This window comes from Odontomachus brunneus, unplaced genomic scaffold (assembly GCF_010583005.1).
Source record: "Odontomachus brunneus isolate Ranch 3 - 2012 unplaced genomic scaffold, Obru_v1 Obru_scaffold_102, whole genome shotgun sequence".
NCBI classification, from domain to species: Eukaryota; Metazoa; Arthropoda; class Insecta; order Hymenoptera; family Formicidae; genus Odontomachus; species Odontomachus brunneus.
The window spans coordinates 36,703-61,391 of NW_022639552.1; the positions used below are offsets into that span (position 1 = coordinate 36,703).

General features: G+C 35.5%; 2 protein-coding genes across 2 annotated transcripts in view; one reads left to right on the forward strand and one right to left on the reverse strand.

Annotated features, from left to right (window-relative positions):
• The first annotated feature begins 1,076 nt into the window (after positions 1–1,076).
• On the forward strand, positions 1,077–19,993 carry LOC116848922 (protein tweety). The gene is made up of 9 exons (XM_032825523.1): positions 1,077–1,172; positions 8,853–9,061; positions 11,693–11,965; positions 12,309–12,643; positions 12,747–13,178; positions 13,308–13,409; positions 13,978–14,217; positions 14,749–14,906; positions 15,176–19,993. The coding sequence occupies exons 2-9, from the start codon at positions 8,924–8,926 to the stop codon at positions 15,673–15,675; spliced, it is 2,178 nt and encodes a 725-aa protein (XP_032681414.1). The 5' UTR covers positions 1,077–1,172; positions 8,853–8,923; the 3' UTR covers positions 15,676–19,993.
• Positions 19,994–21,946: 1,953 nt separating this feature from the next.
• The window catches only part of LOC116848921 (pyridoxal-dependent decarboxylase domain-containing protein 1), a 6,049-nt gene continuing 3,306 nt past the window's right edge, over positions 21,947–24,689 (reverse strand). Inside the window, exons 6-10 of the mRNA XM_032825522.1 lie at positions 24,265–24,501; positions 23,822–24,166; positions 23,215–23,500; positions 22,884–23,141; positions 21,947–22,808 (exon numbers count right to left, since the gene is read on the reverse strand). Coding sequence (XP_032681413.1) covers positions 22,558–22,808; positions 22,884–23,141; positions 23,215–23,500; positions 23,822–24,166; positions 24,265–24,501 — 1,377 coding nt within the window. The 3' untranslated portion in view covers positions 21,947–22,557. The remainder of the gene's footprint in view (positions 22,809–22,883; positions 23,142–23,214; positions 23,501–23,821; positions 24,167–24,264; positions 24,502–24,689) is intronic.

Below are 24,689 nucleotides of genomic sequence, written 5' to 3' on the forward strand. Positions count from 1 at the left end.
TGTTAAAAAGTGTAGGTAAGTAGCAGGATTTATTAAATAGCACCAAAAATTAATTAATAGTAGAATTTACAAACAGAAAACTTACAAAAAAATAAGAATTATTAATTCAATTGAATCAATTATTACAAAAAAGACACAATTATTAAGATGAAAACTTGTTAGTAAATTAGATAGAAATGTTCATAATTGCTCATTATTAAAAGCTTTTTCATTAAAAATATTACATAAACGAAGATAATATAGGTATATCTGATACTTTTGATGCTTCATTGTGTGTCTCAAAATTAGTATTTTTTCTATATAGACAAAAGATAATTTTCTTGTCTAAACCAAAATTTAACTGTTTCACTAGTTATAAGAATTTTAACGACTGCTTATAGTACATTATATAATTTATGATCAACCGGTAATGATAAAATACTAATTACTTGTTCTTAGCTACATTACATCTTACAATTAGAGCAACATAGCTGTATATTTTGCAATGAAATAAAGTAAGAAAATTGAAAGAAGGCACGAAAATTTCAATTAGAGTGAATAAATCTATAATAAAACAACACAGTCAAGAAAACATAACGCGTATAGGTATATATAGAACATGTACGAATCACCTTAAACGGAAGATTTTATCTCGTGACGTTCTTAGATCTTTTAAACTCGATACCACACAAGAAAGTTTGAAGCAGCATATTATGACATCAAGGAAAAATCCTATCAAAGATTCAAACAGTCAATGAATGAATATCTTTCACGGTTAACTATTGAAACTGTGCTTTTTAAATATAAATCTACGCTTGTATTTTCCGTTTGTGTAAGGTTTAGTTTCTGTTAATAGTCTCGTAAATAATACGAACACCATGATATTGTTTATACGAGATTTGTACTGGACATATTTATTTATAAATTGTATCTTTTTCGCGGAAATTTGTCGATAAACACAACAGCAGGAAATTCATGTTGAAAAGAGTTCACCGCCAGTTGCGCACGCACGCGCATCTAAGCGCAGCGTACTCTCGCGGAATCCGCGCAAGCGGCATGCGATTGGCCGCTACGCCGCCCCACCTTTTCCTTTCGCCCGTCAGTCCGGCTCGAGCCTTCGTGGATTGTGTGTTGTGTATTGTGGATCGCGCTTTCGTACGCGAGCGTACGGACTCTTCACTGAAAAAACCGAGGTAAGAATCGCGATCGTAACGCTTATCGTTGGCGTGAAACTCACGCGAATTCACGATCGCGATCGCGCGACGCTCATTATCCACGGGGAAGAACGGTTGTCGCTTCTGTCACGCGAGCCATCACCGGGCGACACGTTCTCGGACTCGCCCTAACGATATATACCGCCGCGATGTATCGAAATAACGTGGTACGTTCTCCCTGAAGTGCGACAACGAAGAGAACACATATTCCTCGAGAAGCACGAGCGAGAATGAAGACAAGAAAATGAGAAACGGGAAACGCTATTGAGAGAAAAAGAGAGAGACATATAGGAGAATGGAAGGAAACAGAGGAACCTGATGGCGCTCACAGTCGCCTTCGTGTGTACTCTCGGGGATCGATACACGGTACACACTCGGGGACGACGTTGTATGGGTGTGAGAATATATTACATGAACTTGTCATGAAAGCGTCGCGATTATATGTATGCGTACATGCGTGCGTGCATGTGTGAAAACGCACAGGCGTAAAAGAGAAAGAGATATATAGAGGCAGTTGGGGAGACGAGAGAACACGAGAAGTGTCGGATGTAAAGGGGCTGGATTTCATCGCGGTGCCGAAACCAAAGAAATCCCAGCAGCAGATGTTGGGTGCGAGCGAGTGGGTGAGCGAGCCAAGAAGATCGTAAAAGCCTGACGCTCGTAAAGTTGTTGGGGGTTGCCGGATAAAGCAAGTTCGCAATTGTCTTTCTCTCTCTATTTCTCTCTCTCTCTCTCTCTCTCTTTCCCTCGTAGGACTTTCTCGCGCGCGCGAGAGTACGAACGCGGATACGGAACAGCGGGTTACACCTTCACGACGGGGAGTATCGAACGGATCCATTTTCTTCGCGCATGCAACGCAAGGCGATGGCCTCGCGCGACGCGACGCAACGCGACAAGCGCGAAGCGCCAATATGATCGAAGGTAGAGCGTGCATTTATAGCGCGGCAGCGGTTCGCCACGATTGTACGATAGGTCGATGACTTTTTACGTGCGATAAGCGTGCGCCGCGTCGGCCTAACCCCCGTGGTCGAAAACATCGGATTCGGGATGCATCGCGTGCTAGCGAAAAATCCCGACATTTCAGAGATCACGTCTATTCTGACACTTCATATGTCTGGTCTGACATTTGGCAAGCCAACTGTGAGCTACGACGCGTAATCCCATCGGAGTTGTGGGAGATGTGTGGTACGAGCTCTGTGAATGATTCAGGAACCGTTATAAATCTGTCGACTGTTGGAATATTAGAATAGATGTCGGGTCGAGGTAGATTAATCGTACAGAAACTAATATTTGATTTTATACCCAATGCAAACCATCTTCTCTCACGTTCCAGAGATTTGAACTTTGTAAAGGATTCTTTTAGAGGAGATTTATTCGGAAAGAGCTAAATTAGATTATCGGATTTTCTTCACTCTGTGTGCCGATTGCTTCAAAAGAATCGTCTTCAAAAGAAATATCTTATTTTGGGGCTCATTAAATTTAGATAGAGATAGATAGATTTCATGAAGTACTGCACATGTGTAACGGATTTGTTATGATATGGCAGTGTGTTTCAATCAAATTTCAAGATTTGGTCATTAATTAATTTCTTTGACGAATACCATATACTTAGTGTTTGTATAAATCATGTTGAAAATATTCTGCAACTTTTAAAAGAAGAGAGAAAGGAAGAATTTCTCGTTTAATTTTTTGTGTAGATTGGAATCTTATAGAAATTTTTTTCTTGATTATCAAGACTAAGAAGATTTCGAAGAAAGTACGATACATACGGCAAATTAACGAATAAAATTTATTAAAATATGTTGTTTATAAAAATATATAAAAGATATTAAGGAGATTAAAAAGGAGAGGAGAGAGAGAGAGAGAGAGAGAGAGAAATAAGAGTATAGAAAAAAAAACAGTGTATATGAAGTGAGAAAGAATATACGTATCATGTTTTTTCAATTTTTTCTATTTTTCTACAATTATTTTTTTGTTATATATATACACACACACTCTTATTTTTTTGTTATATATATACACACACATTCTCTTATCTATATTTGTATGTACACTCGTAATACATGTCTTCTTTTCTTCCTTAAGTTTTGGGTATAGATAGGTATGATGTGTGTGCACACACATGCGCGCACACATACACAGAGAGATACTAAAAACAGGTACAGAACTTGAGAAAGATATAGTGCTCGTCACAAGAACTGTAAACCATGTCCAATCAACATAGGCCCGAAAATCGATCGCTTCGGCGTAAAATGCGACTTCTACCCGTAAGGAGAACTGAAAGAAACTAGGTTTTCATATATATAAAATGTTGTATTATTAAATCCTTAACTTTGATAAAAGATCAAGTTTATCGGAAAGAGGTGATTGATATCGTTAACGTATATTTGTATAATTTTCTATTACACTAGTATTTGCTAATTAAGTACAGCGAGAAACTTTTTAATATTAAAAACTTATTTAATATCATTCTTATTAGAGAGCGTCGTCTTTTTTTATTTCTAATGGATTGTTTAGTCGATCTTAAACAATCAGTAGTAAACAACAAGATTTGCTTCAAAATTACTAGTGTCTGAAATTGTATCCGGTAATTTTCGAGCAGAACGTTCTCAAATAAGTTTTGGCGAATCAGAAATTAGCAGGATACTTTGCATTAATTTTGAAACATTGAGAAACATTGCAGCGTCTCGATATCAATTGTATATGGGCTTTATTGCGAAAGATTATACTATATAAGGTATGAAAGTTCCGTTTCATCATTGGGAATCATTTCGTGTCATTTCTGAATGCATTCATTCTGAGCAGTCTGCAGGACGCTTATATTCGCGACAGAACGAAATTTACAAATTTGCACACACGAGATTGTTTTGCATAACAAGTTAATCTTTTCAACAACAAGACGTAAATTTACAGAAACTAATTCGATATTTTCTCACGTGACTGTGTTGCCAAACGCTCTTTCAGAGCCAGCGAACAGTTCTGCAGATGAGTATAGTTACGTTATAGTCGATCGATCGTAATAGTTGCATGTCGTGACCGAGCCATGATCGGAATAGGTCGATGACTTTTTATTTATGAGGACGTGAACGATTTGCAAGATATACGCTTGAGTCGACAATAATTGATGATCACTTTAATGTTGTACAAGTGCTACTTAAATCATGAAACTCTTTATTATGTAAAACAGATATCCAGGCACTAGTGTGTACATTTTGCTTTATAAGATTTGTTTATTAAATACTTTTCGTGGATACTAATATTTAATTAATTTACTCTTAAAAAAGTTTAGTCATAAATTTATATCCCAAAAAGTTTGTCTTTATGATTAGATTTTGTGGAACATTCTCTAATAGAATGATGTTCTCTCAACTGTCCAGAGATTGTTGTTTATTTGAAGGCTCATGTTTATACAGACATGTTTCTCTGTTAAGAGACTCGACTGAGACGCTTACCTCAAGACGCGAGACTGTTCGATAGATGCATCACGAAAGTCAGTTTGTAACCGAGAGGTCGTGTCTGACTTATTTTAAACTAGTTATTTTGATACAAAAATAGCGTCCATTTTTCCATCGTGTTATGATCTATTTTAGTAAACTCGGCGCGCGACTTATTAAAAGATACGTCTGTCTTATTTTAATTCAGACTGCATAATATATTTCGAGCGGATCAGAGTTCGAGGGGAACACTATTATAGGTCTTCTTGTTAGCATGACAGCATGGGTGCACGGTCATAATACTAATGACGTTCATTTAAAATTGCAATGTGATTGGTGATGACTTTACTTCCCGTTTATACGATGAGGTACGCACACGGTGAGTCAGTACAAATGCGCACTCAATATTATAGCCTTCATCTTCTGCTGTGAATAGCGTTCGTAGATGATAAAAATTTTAGCATGTGGTACAATAAGATTAGTGTTTTTTATCAAACAGAAATAATTAGCGGGCGCGATGTGGTGAGATAGAAGAGAAGAAGAAGAGCTGCAAATATATTCTTACAATCTTACAGTTATTACTCCTTATATCTAGAGCTACGATATTTATTGATGACTGTGGTACTCAATAAATACTAAAGTATTATGTACATAATACTTAAGTATTATACAAAACTTGGTAAAAAAGTTTTTCTGTAATGTTTGAGTAACGTACCTTCTTCTTTATATCAGTTAATTACATGATTCATTTATTTCATATCTGTAAAAGCATTCCTTCTGAGATTGAATATTTGCAATAAATTCACTAACTGGACGAGCGAATGACGTTTAGTAGCGAGAAGTAACACAGATTGTAATTTATCCGTGTAATTTGTCCGGCGAGCGACTGCCTTTATTTGCTGTAAATAATAGATATATAGTTCCATTAATTACATTGTCATGTTATATTGCTATGTTAGTTAATAATTATTAACGATATATCGAGCGTCTGTTGATTTTATATGCAGACCCATATTTTTCGAGATATATATATATATATACACATGTTCATCTCTGGAATTATTTAATATAGTTACTTTGGACTAATCATACTGAGGGAAATGTCTGATGATACTAACCAGATACTAACCAGAATTCTAGTTAGGTTTACCAAATGGTATGGTGAATAATCGTGTAACAAGATATTTAGATAATGACATCAAACCATCTGGTGAACGCATTGTCTAAATAGTATTACAGTAATGCTTAAATACGTTTACCAAATCGTCTGGTACAGTATACAATTCATTTGGTGAATGTTATGAATACAGTTGTGGAGTAGTGTTAGACTTCTTACCTAACCTAAAATCTAACCATATTATATATAATTTTCATATACTTACTGTATATAATCTTCATATATTTACTTCTAAATTTGTCGACATATTTTAAGAAATTTCATTCTTCCAAATATTTAACGATTTCAGCGTTTACTCTTTTATAGCACCAACGTCTTTACAAATTAATATAGATGAAAAAGGAAACGTCGCAGCGAGTAACAATTAACTATTGCGTCAATAATATCACACGTTTAGAGAGAATTACCAAACTGTCTAAATGTCTACAACTAAATGTTTCGGTATTGACTACCAGATGCGTCGAGGCATCGTAATCAGAATATTGGATATGTGAACCAGATATCGCATATAAATTCACCATATTACTTTCATAAGACGAGTATAGTTCACCAAGCCATTTCTCTCAGTGCATATAAATTCGGAAAGTGTGAATCTATATCGTATCCTTGAGGTAATTAAAAACTTTCAAACCGTATACATCACGGAATAAGGAAGTTATTACAATTTAAAGCTGTTGAAATTGAAACGTGCCTATTACTATGAATATTCTGGTATGAGTATGTTAAATGTATCCAAAGCCTGCTTTGTTGCGACAATGTATGTTTCAAGGATAGAACAGAAGCAGGAAAGTAGGTTAATAAACCGTACGTGTTCATTGCACTTTATCGATTCTTGCTATTTTTATTAGAGAGACAAGTATTTGTTAACCGTAGTATACTTACGTGAGCTTAATATAGAATATTGCTTATAAATTATAAATATAAAATGTATAAAGTTAACCGACTTCGACACCAATATATGTTTGATGTTTTAATATTTAAAACAGAACAATTTAATGTATTTGAATAATTTATATATATATATATATATATATATATATATATATATATATATATTTCACATATGTATTGAATTAATCACAATTTTATTATATTTATAGGATTCAGTTGCATTCTTATTTTCTTACATTTAAAAGTTTTTACATCGAGGGAAATGTCTGATGATACTAACCAGAATTCTATTTAGGTTTACCAAACAGTATGGTGAATAATCGTGTAACAAGATATTTAGTCAATGATACCAAACTATCTGGTGAGCGCATTGTCTAAGTAGCATTACAGTGATGCTCAAATACGTTTACCAAATCATCTGGTACAGCACATAATTCATTTGGTGAATGTTATGAATACAGTTATATATATATCATTTTCATATACTTACTGTATATAATCTTCATATACTTATTTCTAAATTTATCGACATATTTTAAAAAATTCCATTCTTCTAAATATCTGATGGTTTCAGCGTCCATTCTTTTATAGCATTCACGTCTTTACAAATTAGTATAGATGAAAAAGGAAACGTCGCAGCAACAGACGCGTCAATAGTATCACGTCTAGAGAGAATTACCAAACTGTCTAGATGCCTACAACTAAATATCGGTATCGACTATCAGATGCGTTGAGGCATCGTAATCAAAATATTGGATATGTAAGCCAAATATCGCATATAAATTCAACACATTACTTTCATAAAACGAGTATAGTTTCATTCACCAAGCTATTTCTCTCAGTGTGTATGTAAAGTCACGTAATTTGTTACACCTCAATATCTCAATAACTAAAAAGATAGTTAAAAAATTCTGGATGATGGCTAATAATAGAAAAGTGTGCATCACTTGTGATACACAATTTTCAGAAAATGATGTTAGTCTTGTAGGTCATCTTAAATTTTTTATTAAACATGGATTTTGTACGTAGCAGAGACAAAGTTGAATATAAAATTGTAGATTTTAAGTAGTTTTAAGTTAACTTTTATTTCAAAAATTTATTTTTAACACGACAAATAACTTATGACAGCGATGATAAACATAGACTTATTTCTATTGTAATAAATGTTCGAACAATTTTCTACATATTCTGCTTCTTTCTACATATATATCTTGTACTTCTTTGAATTAAAATTAATATTTCCAATGTAATTTCCGTATAAACCTGACGAATTGAGTTTGTTTTCTCCTAGCTTAATATGATTATAAAAATAGAAAAGGCTCTTCTTTTTTTATAGTCACTTAAAATTTGCGAAGATTTTGGTGATAAGATAATAGCGTTGTTGAGCCTATTGAATTTACTTCAATCGATTTGTTAACTAAGAATCCTTCCGACGCGCATTTGTAATGTCAATGAAGCGTGGGATGGAGAGAACAGCTGGCACAGACTTCATTAATTAAACCCGCGTTGTTTCCACTAACCAAAGAGTTGACTCAGTATGGTAAGCGTTTCGCGATATTGAGTGACGTCGACGTATTTAGCCAAGATTGAATCATGACTAGCAACGGAAAAGTGCAACGAGGATGCACAGTAGCGGAACAGTAATCAAATAAAAAAGAAAGCTCTTGAAATGAGTTTTCGTCTTTACAACGATAAAAGACTTAAATATTAAAGATATTGGATTATAAGAAAAATTAATCGCGATTTGATTCTATTCGTCATCCTAATTTGATTTTCTAGTTTACTTATACGGGATATGTGAATATATTATATGTTCTCAACAATCCAAGAAAGTAATAATCAAGTTACTTAATCTATTTGTTTTATATATAATTGTTTTAAATATAAAAATACTCTCTTCCTCATTCTTTCTCTCTTTCTTTCTCTCTCTCAAAACTTACATTGATATACATGAGATAACAAGATAAGATGTGCAGCTAAATTAATTTTTTTTTTTTTTTTTTTTTTTTAAGAGAGAATCCAAGGAAAGGCAGTTAAAAAATTAGAAAAGTAAATTTAATTATATTTTATCACATTAATGTTAAGGATAATATTTGTCTTGCGTTTCAGAAATTTTTAAACGAAATATGAATTTATTTTCCTTTTCTTTTATTACAGCACTCGTAGCATGTCTTGACGAGCAGGAGAGACGCTTCGACAGGGTCTTCGGCAGATAAGGATTCTCCAAAATGGCGGGCGGTCAGCAGCTTCCGGAACAATACACAGTACCACAGCTCGCGAGGATCTTCCACAGCCTGCCGCATCTGAACGTCTCTCTGCATTCGGTCAACAATACATTCAATCCTCACTCTGAAATCTATTTGGAGGTAAATCGTGGATGTCTCTGTATGTATATGTGTATGTATATGTCCTCTCGGATAGATTCATCAATTCGACTTTCTTGTCAATTATTGAAATAGGGAGAATCCTCTTCTCTTCTCTCTGTCGAATTCGCGTTTTGTCTTCCGTGTGGTACAGTGCGCAAATCGATTTCGTTGATTTGAAACAAACGAAACGGCCGCGCGACCTGAGTCTTTTAAGCTTTGTTTGATAAATAGCTTGCTTGGCGAAAGTGTTTGAATTTTTGTCACGCAATTTTCGAGGTCGGTTGCGTGATATATTTTTATACTTTAGAAGAAATAAAGTTAGTGTCTAACCTCCAGTTATAGAAGAATTTGTAAACATTTTAAAAGTTAATTATCTTTTCTTGGTTGTAAATTTCATTCTTTTTCTTGCTAAAATTATTTATAAAATATAAGTTAATATAGTTAACATAGTATATGTCACGTAGTACTCTGAAATACCTGCAACTTGTAAGTTTCCTATAAATAAATGGAAAGATATATATGAATCTCCTTCTAAAAGTTTGAAGATTCGGGTTGATGCATAATATGATTTATAAAATGTTTTCGAAAGATTATTAACGTTTATTTCCGATTGGGAATAGATGGAGACAGAATGAAAATAATATGTTGCTTCTTCAAATACGTATGATACGATCATAAACATTAGTAAACATTAGTAAACATTAGAATCAATACGATTGATACTAATGTTTGAAAAACAAAATATAGTACTTTGTTTGAGGTAAATTTTCAAATTTTATGACGTTTCATAATCTAAAGTTTATATTTGCTACTAAATTTAAATAAACGGGAATTAAGAGTATTCCACTCGAACCAATTCCCTGCTAATACTTTGATCTTGTATACTGGCAATCCTCAACTATTATCTCTTGGAATATCCTCTTAATAACTACGATCACCAAGATCGTTTTAGATTATCGTTTATAACTAGGTTGTATGCTTCTCATAAGTGTTGATTTGCATCTATATATAGAGCGTCTAACAATTAATAAACCTAAATTTTATGCGGTTGTTTGCGAAATGGTAGAGGAATTTTATGTTTAGTTTGGTGAGTTCTATCTGCATATAATGGGTGTGTGACTAATGGTCGGACACTATATTTGGATTGAATTGATAAAAATCGGATAAAAACATCTGGAAACGATCAACGAGCGTTGTAACGATCAACGTAAGAGAGAAGAAAAAAGAAGAAACGCTTCACGCACGTTTACGGAGAGCAACAAATACGCGAGACGTGCTACAACATGACATAAAAAAGAAAGAAAGAAAGAAAGAGCGGAATAAGAAGTTAGTAAAAAAAAAGGCAGAAACGACGGACAGGTGGATGCCGCGAGCGTGCAAAAATCCGAGCTGTGTAACTGGAAAGCACAATGCCTGGGAAAGCTCAAACAATGCACAAAGGCTTTCGCATAATGCGCCCGGAGCCACTTGCGGGCTTCAACATGCTCGGAAACATCGGACCACGGGTATTTCGCCCTTCTCGTATCCGTGACTCCTGCACTATCCTTCGTGTCTTCCCCTTCGTTCTTGTCCCCTCTTTTTCACCCGTCTTCTTCGGTCATCGAAGTCGGTGGAGATACCACCAACAAGGTTTGTGCGAGGGAAACTTTGTCCCGCGATATGCACGCTTTCGTCATGCATACGTCAAAGTGTCGGAGTCCAGACTGAGAGTCGAGAAACGAGATAAAAGGTTCGAGGAGACTACGATTGGTTATCTTTTACTTGAGAACTGTTATAGCCTCGACATTTTCATATTAGGATTTTTGTCCCAAAATGTTTTCAAACATTTACTATTACAACGAGTTTCACAGCAGTGATAGGACACTCTGTGTATATATCCTATATAATATGTTGTTGAAAAATAGTTCAAAATTTATCAGGCTTGTGTAATACTCACTAAATTGCATAGAAAAATTGCTTAGTTAAAACAGGTCTACAATTTTTTTCAAGTTGACAACGACTTCTTATTTTAATAACGTAACATACCTGTTCGCGTCTGTTTATGATATGAAAACAGATAGTTATCTTATCGTACTGCTTCCATGTGTAAATATTTACTTTATTTGCACAATAGACTCGTTGATCGCGGTCTCAATAAACGCACAATAGCCGAGAGTATCAGTTCGTCAGGTATGGTATTCAAAATGTACTCAACAATGGTGAATAGCTAACGCGCGGAGATGATAGACATGTATTTTATGTATGACCGTGCTGATGGAAATGCTTTGGCCCGGCATGTCGCTTGATATGCGGAAACTTGAAAGAGAATGAAGTGCGATTATACGGAGATGTCAAGAATGTATCGAAATGAAAGGACACGCGCGCGCGTGACATAGAGAACACCTTCTATAATAGGTTAAAGCAATAAAATGGTGATATAATTTCATGTAATTTGTGCTTACATGGAATTAATCATCTATTTTCATTGTGTAGAAAGTGTTTATTGTGAAAAGATTAATAATTGACTATTTTTTTTTTTTTTTAAGTCTAATGGATACTGCAAGCCTGCAAAGTTTTGAATCTTCCAATAACACCATGTTTGTATAGTTATGTAGGAAAGGAAAAGACCGTATTTGAATGTAATCTTTGCAGAGTCTCGGGATACTAGGAAGTATTCCTGCAGCTTGGTTGATCTTAACATTGCTGGTATTGCTAGTTTATTTGGTAACAAGATGCTGCGACCGGAAGCCGCGCCCCAGAAGGTCGATAACCCTGCTGAAGTGTTCACTGGCCGTCCTGGCATTGCTCTGTAGTGGAGCAGTCGCTGTTGGTCTTTACGGCAACGATGACGTACACAACGGCTTAGTGCAGCTCGTAGCAGCGGCTAAGAACGTCGACGGAATTCTCATGGGTGTGAGGAATCAGGTGCTTTAACTTGCTAAAGCGATTGCTTGTCCGTACATTAGATATAACGACATAATATATATGCTTTTCATGATCTTATCGAAGAAGATCATATAAAAGTGTCTAATGATGTAGGTTTATATTTAAAAAATATTAATTTTTTTCATTTTCTGATAGTACAAACAAAAGAGGAGTTTTTCCGCTATTTAATACATTTCTTTAAGTAGATAAAATTGCACTGTACGTTGATCCCTCCAGTGCTGTTGTAGCAATACTATTTACTATATAATGTAATGCAATCAGTTGTAAAGTATGCATAATTGTTCCCGTTTATATCTATCGATGCCCCATATGCTTTTTGCAGACTGACACTATAGAAGCAACTTTAAAGAAAAAGATGCAACCGCAGCTAACTGCCCTCGGGGATGAATTCGACGCCCCAGTCAGCAATAAAACAATGTTAGGTCTGCTGTTAGTAGCGTTGAACGGCATGAAGCAAAACACAAGCATCGCCGTAAATCGGAGTTTCGAAATCCGAAAGCCTTTGAGCGGCATCAGTCTCGCCGGTGCCATCGGGATGGGTGAAAAAATCGAACAGTTGAGATGGCCTATCACCATGGCGGTATTGAGCGCTTTACTTGTTCTCTGTGTGGTTCTGGTGGTCGGTGTTGCACGACACTCCAGATGCGTTCTCATAACGTACGTGCAGTGTAAAAGAAAAAATTAAGGATAGATAGTTCTTCGTGTCAGTCATGACAGCGAAGTTAACATGAATCTCGTTCTGATGAAGCTTTTCTTTCAGATTTTCCGTGTTCGGCTTGTTCGCCGTGATCGTCTCTTGGCTCATGGCATCCTTATACCTAGCCACTTCTGTAGCTCTAGGTGATCTATGCGTGTCGCCCGACGGTTACTTAAGCAGAGCAGTACCGTCAACTTTAGCCTCCGAAGTGCTCTCGTATTACACACACTGTGAGAACACGCGTAGCAATCCGTTTACGCAGAGATTGCGGGACGGGCAGCGCGCGGTAGGCAACATGAGGCACAATTTGAATACTGTGACTCGATTAGCGATAGAACTGTTCAAAGATCAGCAACTTCAGCCGAAACTCAGCAGCTTGTCCACGGATGTTAACACCGTAGACAAACTCGTGTCAGGCTTAGCGACGTTACTCGATTGTAAGCCTCTCCACAAGCAATACGTTCATGCCGCTAAGAGCTTATGTCACTTGGGATTGTAAGTTTGATGTATTCTTCTTATGTATATTTATTACAATTAAAAGAGAAATCGAGCAATTACTTCATTTTTTAAATAATGTTTAATTTGAAGTTGGATATCTCTGATGTTCTTTGTGATGCATTTCAGGTATGGATTAACCTTTATGCTACTAGCCAGTTTAGCTGCGGGTCTCTTTTTCACTATACTGGTTTGGGTGGATTCTCATACATGGATATATATCCGTAAACGGTATGCGAGTTGTTTCAGTCGTTGTTCAAAATGTTATGTTCAAACATGCCAAGTATCATTATTATGATTATAATTCTCATTTTGATTATAATAGTTATTGTAAATTTTATTGAACTTTACAGATTGATATATACACATTCACAAACATCAGATTTTTTCATATAAAATTTTACTAATTGTTAGAATTTTTTTTTACTGTGAGCATATTTAGATGAAATAAAATAAAAAATTACCAACTTTTCCGACTATTAGAGAAAAGTTTAATTTTAAGAACATTTTTACCGAAATAAAATATCTATATAGATACAGATGGAATATAAAGTTACTTCTAGTTGGATATTATTTCTAGTTGGATGTTATTTCTAGTTGGATATTTATTTTGTTCTTAAGATTAAAGAGAAAGTTTATTCAAACTAATATTGAATTTTTATTTTAATGAAAATTTATGAAAATAATGCATAATAATTGTTTTTCTCTTTTTTAATTAACCTATCCGAGGATTGTATGTTTAGAATAAAATGCTTATGAAGGTTTAAGCAAAGCATGACCGGTGTTACGTTTGTTCCAGAAGGGATTACCATCAAGTCGACGAGCAAGATCCTTACTTGCCACCATCAGCGGCTTCGCAGGCAATAGCAGCGCGGACCCTTCGAGGCCAAGGGTCGTACCCGCCTACAGCCCCTCCGCTTAATTCGAATGCTCTTGGCACTCATAATACGATTAAGCAGCCTCTCTTGCTAACGCCGCCCCCACCGTCCTACGCTACTGCGACTGCTCGAGCACGTCAACTGCACGAGAGCATGCTAAAGTTTGTGCATGAGATTTTCAGTTTTATTTCATTTTATTAGCTATATCGAATTAAAAAAAAATCGCGTTAAATATCGTTGATTAGGTTTGTCTCCTCTGAATGTCGCTTTAATTATATATTAATTTCCAAGGCATAACGAATAACACAGATCGTGGCGCAGTTATTGATACTTACATAGCAAACGCTTTTTAACGATCATACATAATGAAACATAATTTTGTCGATATTAATTTTATATTTGATGTTCTGATTATTTGAATATTTCAATATTTTGCAGCATTGAAACAAATTGAATATTGTTCTCTGCGAGAATTTCTCAATCGCTTTTACGATATTATCACGATATTATCACATAGTATAGCGCGCTTTTTTGTTTTAAATTCGTTTCGTTAACGTAAACATAATGTTTAGACAATTTTGCAGACGTGATTGAACTTGGATTTATGTTTAGATAAGCAAAATAATATACCGGTCATTGTCTAAAACTAAGATAATGCTGCAACTTGGTTTGTCTTTCATCGCCATTTACAGAGGTGGGGGTGTTAATGGGAGCGGAGGAGGCGGGGATCACAAATCGTCTCAGCATAATCAGCAATCAACGGGCGGACGGACTGAGCACCGTTCTGGACTCGGAGATCAACCTGGCCAGTACGCGACTTTGAGCAAACAGTGCAAGACTTTAGAATCAAGTGATTTCTACTGAGGGCACGCCCCCGCAGGGCCCGGTAAGCAATTTGGAATTAGTAGTGGAATTGGTATTAACAACAACGTTTATGCATTTATCTTTTCTCTTCCTCGTCTATTCGGAGAATAGAATTAAAGTAATCCAAAATAAATCAATAAAATATTGCTTTGTGATATAACTAATGATATATACCTGTGTATGCGTGATTACACGTGATTTTAATACTTGCTTTTGTATACATGTGCGTACTCAAAGTTGAATATCGTTTTATAGGTAGAGAACCACCTTGGACGCCTAGCGTGGCGTCCTTTACCGGTACCCTGTCTCACAATTCGCATGGACCCGCTCATCTCGCTACTTTTCAAGACTCTCGAAAGACGCAAACATTGGATCCGAAAAATCTGACGAATCTGAAGAGAGGTCCCACTCCGGCGTGGAATCAAAATCGACCGCTACCGCCGAACCCGACGAGTCAGCCGACGTGGGAGTTTGAGTCGCGCTCGCAGACCAACATGAATCAGTTCCGATCGTTAGTGAGAAACAAGGCGCCTAACATTCGTATTCAGGATCAGATGCAAGATCAAGTCAGAACTTTGGATAGAAATTTCTCGCGCAGTCAGTTCAACGGTACCGCGCAAAACAATACAACGGTGCCGAATATGTACGGAACGTATAATCGAGCACAAGGAAGACAGCAGGAGAAGCCGACAGTGGCTACGCTGAGTCAGGTACAGGGTAGTGATCCTAATCTGTATGCTGTAACGGAACTCTAATCGTGGAAAAGAAAGAGGCAACAGAGAGATGACTGTGTCATCGCAAAACGAATCGTCTCGACCGTCATAACCGTAGCGCGAGGTACGTGATGAGTATTCAGAGTATGCAGAGCATACAGAATATACAGAGTAAGAACGCCGCCATGTTACCAAGAGTCGTCTTTCAATAGAGCTCGTCTTCGATAGAATCGTGCGATTCGGAGTTCCTATAGAGAAATGGCAAACTGATTTCGGGGATCAGCGATTAAAGTGAGAGAAATTGGGGGCGAAAAAAGTTGAGAGTACTATGTACTAGAAACTTGCATAAGACACTTTTTATCCGAGATTTTGTACTTGTATATCATGTACAGTGACTGTGTGGTGGGTCCTTCTGCGTTATCCTCTTTCTCTTTGTTACCCGCGTCCCTTGAGTTTAGACGCGCACGCAAAGTACATCCCGACGGAATATATATTTAATGCAGCGTCATATATTTATTGCTTGTTGATTGGGGAAAGCTGCACGAACGAATAAGCACAAAACCTTTCACACGAAAGCTTCTTCATGTTGACATCGATTCTTTACAGACAAAGAGATAGCGTTTGCTTATTCATTTTAAAATCAGCCGTTAATTTCATATCTAATACTTAACTCTAGGAGCTAGATATATATCGCAAATTGATGGAAATACCAAGTTACGGTTTTTATATATACTTTTTACATTTTAATCTCTTCTCTCGAACGCAAGGCATCCGCAAGGCGAATCTATATACGTTGACTTTTCTGTGAGATATTTTGTACACTTTATATGTGTATGTGAACGTATACATCTAGTTGCCGCACGAATGACTGGTAATTTTTACGAGATATATCGGCAAATTGGCAGAACTCGATTGATTATGAGGTACGCTCGCGATACTGCCAATGTGCTCAGGCAAATATACTTTTTAAGTACAAAACATGATGGTAGTACAGGTGTTACATAGGTTTTTCAGTTTTTATATGAAGAACAGGCGTCTAAGGTATCGATGATTAAGAGAATATTGGAAACATACTTCCACAGGCGGTAATAGTTACGACGTACTCTTTTTAGAGTAAACGGAAGAAAACAATGAATCTATCGCAAAAGTTGAATCTTATTATACTTTGTAAGGGCCGAGAATGAATTTTCTGCGGAGTGCAGTCTTCCTGAGACATTCTATGTATAGCACTAGAGATATACTGGGTACCCGGCAATTATTCGTAAAATCAGTTTTTGTGTCTTGATATCGGTCGCTGGAAACCGATAAGAGGTCCGCATGGGCGCCAGCAGACAATGACAAGAAGCGTGTTGGCCTGCGGATATAAAAAGCGAATTTTCTAAAATCTTTAACATAGTCCTCACAGTCAACAATTCCGCTCGTGAAATGTTGTTAGAACACTATCATATACATTTTAATCGTGGACATTATTTAATAATGAGAGAATTGTTACGAGCTTAGGATATAAGCACAATTGAGTTCCGGTATCGAGAGGAGTGACTCTGTGCCTGAGTAATAGCCGGTCAGACGAATGTTGTTTACTTGTACTCAGCGTCCGTCTTGGCGAGTTGTCTTTGATTCCACGGATGTCCGATTTCCAGTATCCGGTACGTCTCTAATTGATATTACCTAAAGATTTGTAAGAGTTGAGATAGACTTGCAGCAAAGTTGCAAATGACTCTTTATACTCGCATCCGCATATAATTCAGTAAATCTGTATATAAACGATAACTCTTAAGATTATTGAGTAAACGTGAAGTGTGATAAATCGAATCTAGATGTTATACGAACCTGTCAAAGAGCACTTTGTTATTTCGGTTGATAGTTTAACAATGATGACTTCGAACATGGAATTCCGAAATGTGGAACGACAAGTCGTGCCATTCCAAGAATATTTGCATTTATCGCAATTACTTTCCAGAAGTTTCTTAGGATTTGTGTCTTGTAAAATGATTATATAATCGCAATATCTCAAATATTACGGAGAAGCGTGAATAGAAAAAGGAATACATGAGATCCAATGTAAATAATTGTAATATTTATTACAGAGCGATAGCTCATAGACTAGTAGGGTATATAGTTTAGTTAATTGCTAATTTAAGTTCTGACGATAAATAGAGATAAATATGTGCGCGCGGCTTGGCAGCCGCGCGTGCGCGTAAAACGAAATAAATATCGTTTTGTTCACTTTGGAGAGAGGTGAAGTACCCTAGTCAGTATATAAAGTTATGTACATTCGATAGCAAATGAAGGGAAGATCTCTTGCCAAATTTTTAACACGGCTCAATTTTTAAAACCGAAGTAGAGAGAACTGCTCTTTCGTCTCAAATATTTGTAACGCGCGTCACTATTAATACCTACGAAAGCTATATTAGTGCGTCATCATCATCCAAATATATGTTCTAGATTTTAAGAGAAGAATTACTTATTGAGAAAGTATACACACAGAGATGATCCAACTGCAGTGTTTTAAAGAAGAACACAAGATACGCGCTGTATTCGTAGCTATGAATACGTACTTGTACTTACTTTTGTCCCTTTTGTCTATGTGGAGGGTAAACGCTTTATACTTTATTTTCCTATTGTACGATATTGATTCGTATTATAAGTAAAGGTCCATTTGTCAATCCACTTGACGAGAAATTGAAATTGTTCTTTTTTATCCCTTTATGATATAATTTTTTTTGCGACTCACGGAAAGTGAGAATGTACAAATACCTGATTAAAAACGCGATCATTCTGCCTCTATTGTTTGAGATTTCACAATAAAGCGCGCAAATGGGATCAATATAGTATTGTCCAGATCGAAAGCTGCAAGTCGTAAGATAAAAGTCAAGCGATCGTTTGCCAGTTTGTGACGGAAATTCACATTAATCGAATATTCCTCTACAGGAAATCAATGATCTCCGAGCTCATAAAACCGAACGAAACCGGCGACGGAGAAAGACACTTTACATCGCGATCGAAGAGCACATTTAACATATATGTGAAAATAATATAAAACATGGGAAATACTGTGTTAAACTTTTAATATGCAAATGTATAATCTAGACGACTAATTAATGAGACTTTTGTTTCAAAATTGTTTGTCAATTTTTCCAGTTGAGGCGAAAGTCTGAGACACACGTTAGGACGCAATTTTCAAATAAGTATAATTGCATTTAAGTTTCGCATCATTTTTACATATGACAAGAGGCATAATATGGTGCATGAGAACGAAAATATCTGCGTAAAAGGGAAGGATGCTAAGATGTGAGAGTGCGTATCTATTACAAATATATATGTGTTTATGAGGAAAAAGTAAAGAGAGAGAGAGTGAATGAGTGTGAATGAAAGTGTGAGAAAATCTTTTAAATGGAAACTGTTTATTTTCGAAAATAATAGAAATGATGTAACGCGCGCGATACAACGTAAAAGAATTTATTTAAGTTAGTGCATCTCTTCTTGGCCTATGGCAACTTCTAATCACAGATTAAGAAAATACTTAATAAACGGTGAAAATCAAAAAAGATTCTAGAGGATCTGGTTGAATGCTATATACATCGACGGATGTGGTTATATTGAGCAAAAAAACGCGAGAGACCTAAGCTTTTGTGCACCCTTTAAGACTGATGCTGGATGTATTGGAAGGTCCAGGGCTCTAAAGTTTTTTCCGTATATATTCATATATTACATAAATGTTAAATCTTTTACACATTATTCGGTATGGTGCACAAGGTGTTCCCTTCCATACGAAATTGTACCGTTCTACAGCGTGTCAGAGTCTACTACATAGAATATCTAAAAAATGGTGCAACTTTATATGGCAAGAGAATTGCAACGGAACATTTATTTCTGTCGCGCACGTTCTTTTCGCAGTAGCCGTTTCTTTTCGGTATTTGGTATTTTCGCATTTTAAACTGCATCTCTAATGTACTTCTCGTTCTATCTATTAGTAGAATCGTAGATGATGTGTGTGTGCGTGTGTACGCGCACACACATACATACCATTATTTCTTTTCTCTTATTTTTCCCTTAACGCGCAAAGAAATTATTTACGCGAAATATGTAGAGGCTAATTCATAAACTTACGTAAGTTATAATATTCTATTGTGACTTTCTTTGTATGTGCGGTTACGTGAATATTTCAATATACTATTATAAAGAGGCTTATCTCAAGAGCGCATAACAACCGAAAACAAACAGAACTTGTTAATCGATATCATTTTTTGTAAATTACGATTGTGTATAAATAATTGCCATATGTCAGATTTAATTCCTCCTATTGTAACGGAACATGAATATTACAAAAAGAGAAATAAAAATACCCTATGATCCACAATTATCACGCTAAGACAATCACCGACAACTAATAGAAAACGCATAAATATATTTGCAAGAGGAAAGAAAAAAGTAGTTGATCTTTATTTTATATTATTTATTTATTAGCAATACACTTTATTACAACAATTTGGTACATAAATATACATATTGCTTGATTTTTCCTTATTTTTAATATTTTTCAACAATTTACGAATATCTTAATGCGAATATAACTTGTTTATTAATGTTAATCATTGTAATATTTCATCGTAATTCTATTATGGATTATATAGTACAAGGGCAATAATATGGATTATTCTTTTCCTCATTTAAATGTGAATATAAATTTCTTTGGCGAGTTATTGCTTGTATCTTTCAAATACAATCGCACCACTTTTTGCTTGATTTATTTTTACTCACATTTAAGTTCTTTGAAACACCTCTCTCTGACATCCATAATATTTTTAATATATAAAGTATCATTATACTTATATACAGGGCCGCTTCTCCTGCGGAAAACCTCTTGTGGCCAGATGCCTTAGAAAATTTTGAAATAAAAATCCTAATACGAAAATATCGACGTTAATATAACTAATATAAGCAACGAATATTATAGCTATAAAGAATTGTTAGATTCCTTAAATTAATTATAAAAGTAATTAAAGTCTCTCGATTAGTATGGATCAGTAAATTATTTTGCATCACTATAACGAGTTATAGGATAAACAATCAATAGAAAAAAAATTACATACTAAGTATATCAAATTTTTTAAGGAACACATTTTTTATCCTAATAATTTTATTAAGTGAAATAATATGCTACAGGTATGTGAAGGAGTGTACAACGTATTATTAAACTTCAAGTTAATTTATTTTACAAGTTAAACTTTAAAATAAGAGGAATAACAATATATTATAATATATAATGAATAATTAAAAGAATTTTGACTAGCAAACGCACGTCCACGTGTCTCTCCATTAAGCATAAGAACATCTCCAATCACACGATCCACAATACTGTTACAGAATTCAAGTTTTGTCTTAATTATGGATCAATAACTCTTATTTAGAATAATGATTTGAATAGCAATTTTTTTTTATTTATATTTTTTGTTATTCTTACTTTTTAACGTTAAATTATTTTTACACTAACAATGTGTCTACATCCACAGTGTTTTGGTCTATGTAAAATAAGAGTATGCTTAGTACAATCTTTCTTAAATATTAACAATGTTTGAAAGTAACTTTATAACATAATAATTGTAAAGAAACTAAAGAAAATGAACAATTTTCTTGCGTTTTAATTAAAATGTATACTTATATTTATCACCTGTATAATTATTATACAATTAATTATATGAATCGATATCGATTTTTCCCACTGTGATTGTTCGTAACGCGCAAGCAGCTAACTCCTCTTACAGACAGAAACCGAACCGAATGTCAAGTTATTAAAGTGTCACAGCTGCTTTGAAACATCATTGCTTCTTCCTTCATTAATTAACAGTCATGATGAATACATATCTAAAAACGAATACGTAAAGTATAAAATATTTAGTTATTCTAAATTTGGTAAATGGCCAAGTATTCCTGACGTCTAGCGTCTAGCGGCACCAGCACATTAGACAACGCGAAAATTTTAGCCATTATCGTTGATCAGTTTGAATAGTTCATTATTTAAGAACTATTTTATAGCTTCAATATTTTCGCATTAAGATTTTTACTTCCAAGTTACTCAAGAAATCTGGCGAGATTTTCCGTGAAAGATGGATCACCCTGTATATATTGCAGTCCGTTATCGACATCTCAATGTTGTGCTTGAGAATGTAATTTAACGAGTAAAAGATTAATTTGGAGCAGGAAAGATTAATTTAGCACACGAATAATTCTTAAATAATGATAGCGGTGAAGAGAAGCTGTTTGCATTGCCGAGATTGTGTGATGATAATAGCTCATTATAATACACGTAATCTCCCTTAGCAATAAATAATTTTATTTACTACATAGCCGCACAAATACGTCGCAATAAAATTATTTATTGTTAAATAAGTTTCATATGATATTACATTTTTTTAAATCACTGCACAGAAGAATTAATATTAAAAAATAAAGAGAAACAATTTAAGAGGGAGCTTTGTCCTGACTATGGTGCTGCAGGAGGTATTTCACTGTGTAAACGTATACGTAACTTATCATAAAAGCGACATTGCTGTATCAGTCTAGTAAGTACATGAGCCCATTCCATGGCATTAAGTCGCGATCGCGCTTTGGAATAACTGTTCAGCTCGACGAAATTTTCATGCGAAAGGGATTGCTCAGGAGACACATTCTAGAGATATAGAGGAACACAAGAAGAGAGACAGCCGACGAAAAGTATCAGTGAATGGCGAAGAAAAATTAAACCGACACGCATTTTGCTTACAGCACCCGGTTCGCTTACAGCACAGTTCTTGCGATTACGAGTTACGATTTAATGCTCCTTGCAAATATAAAGAGTAAACGTTTCATGTAAAAGCATCGCTCTTGTGCCAAATTTGATCACTCGAGAACAATGTGCTCTCGATGGTAAAGATACAATGTTCACTACGACTTTATCGGTCCGGATTCTTCCTTTACTTGATGCTGGGAAGTGACACTGCTTATCAGAGGCATACTCTTACCGCTCTGTAGGCTAGAATGGCTAGACGATCGACTGTGATTCTGACTATTAGCACCAACCGGCGTTTGCACTAACGGCTGCGGCGGAGTTCTAGCCCCGGAGCCGTTACTGTTTGTGAAATTTGGTTGCAACTGCATATGATACTTGTAAATATTCTCGGTACTTTCCACGACACCTGTTTTAACGGATACGATACAGTACGTGTTACGATTAATAAAAAAAAAAAAACAGTTATGAAAATCACACTTACCAGCTTGCAGGTTTAGACTACGACCACGGACGCCTGTCTCCTTTGAAGGAGGACTCCACCAATTAACGAAAGTCCCTACTACAGGGACATGTCGGAGGATACCCTCTTGCCAAAGTTTCTCCGCGTTTTCCCTTTCCAAATCGATCTGCGCTGTCTCGATTCCTCTTTTCACCACTTCGGATATAGTGTCTAGCATTTTGGAGCTAGCTTCCACCTCTTGGCCAACTTGCAAGACTAAAGTTAACAGTTCAGCCACATCTGCAAATAATACGTTTGATGAATACACAAGATATTTATGTAAAATTATAGTTATGCTTAATGGCGCATTCACCTGTATCTTGTGTTACCATACCAAATCGCACGCAAGCTAAACCATCCGCGCCTTCTCCGAGAGAAAACGCAGCGTCTGTGCTGCGTATGGTTTCGACCAGCTGCGTGTTCAGTCTATTTAATTCTTCTTTCGCTTGATCGGTCATTACGTGAATCCACGTAGGTGGAGCATAACGCACACCTCCTAAACCTGCCCAACCCGGCATTTCCACCAAATGTAAAGAATCGTTTTCGGAGACTAAACGTACGAACGTGTCTTTATGCTCCACTGTTGCTATCAATATTTCCTATTTTCGATATGAAAAATTGCGGCATCATTATTGACTGAATTACTGTTATGTTAATAACATGTTAATATTTGTATGCTTATATTCGTATCATATTGTTAACATTAAATGTGGCTCGAAAGCTGAACTGTATAAAATCATTAAGATTAAATTATAAATAACTATAAATTAATTAAAAACATTTACACAAGTGTATAAATAAATTGAAAATAATACAGTAGTATATAAATTATTAGTAAAGACAAAGTCAATAAGAATTACAATATTTATCATTATACATTTAATAAAGATGTAATTCCATGCGATTAAAAATATGCTTACTATTTGTTGTTCAAGGCAAGTCATCAAATTGTCTATATCCTCGGACGTTGGTGGCCGGTCGGGATTCTCCAATGGACATATACGGATCGCGACACCGCAATGTTCTATATCACAAAGCTCTATTTGTACATTATCAATGTCTCTTTGAAGAATCTGCCCTAACCAAGAGTTTAACTTGTCGTAATAGGGTAGTACGCGTTCCGTAGTTTGAAGATTCTTATTCGTAGGTATGAATTGAAAAACTAACGCGCTTGCCACCACCTCGAATAACTGTAGATTGTTCACAGGATTCGTCAGATACTCGTTTATCGTATAAGTTTCCGTTTCACCGCCTGGCGGTTGACTCTGGTGAAATAAAAACAGAAAAGAATTTATCTTAACAATCAGCGCCGTTGTCACATATTTCGCAAGTACACATACTTGACCCATATATGAGAACTTACCAATATTCTAATACAGGGGAATTCTTTAATCTTATTGTACAATTCTTCCACAACCAAAAAACACCTTTTAAATCTGTTATGCACACCGTCCCGACCCAATATCTGCAAAACAGCCCACAAAGGCAAGGTCGGCAAACGTCTCGACAGTGAATCTGCCATCAATCCTGAAACTAGTGATAACGTGGTATCTCTGGGAGTGGGCCTGCCTCCTTTAATATCCGCTAATCTATATAGTGTCTACAATTAAGAATTAAAGAAAATCGAAGAAGCAATTGATTGATATCAATACTAGAGAGAGAAGCATATTGAGTGATCTAAAATGTTATCTATATTATATATAATATATTTTGAATGTACATATATTTAAAAAAATGTATATATATATATATATATATATATATATATATATATATATATATATATAT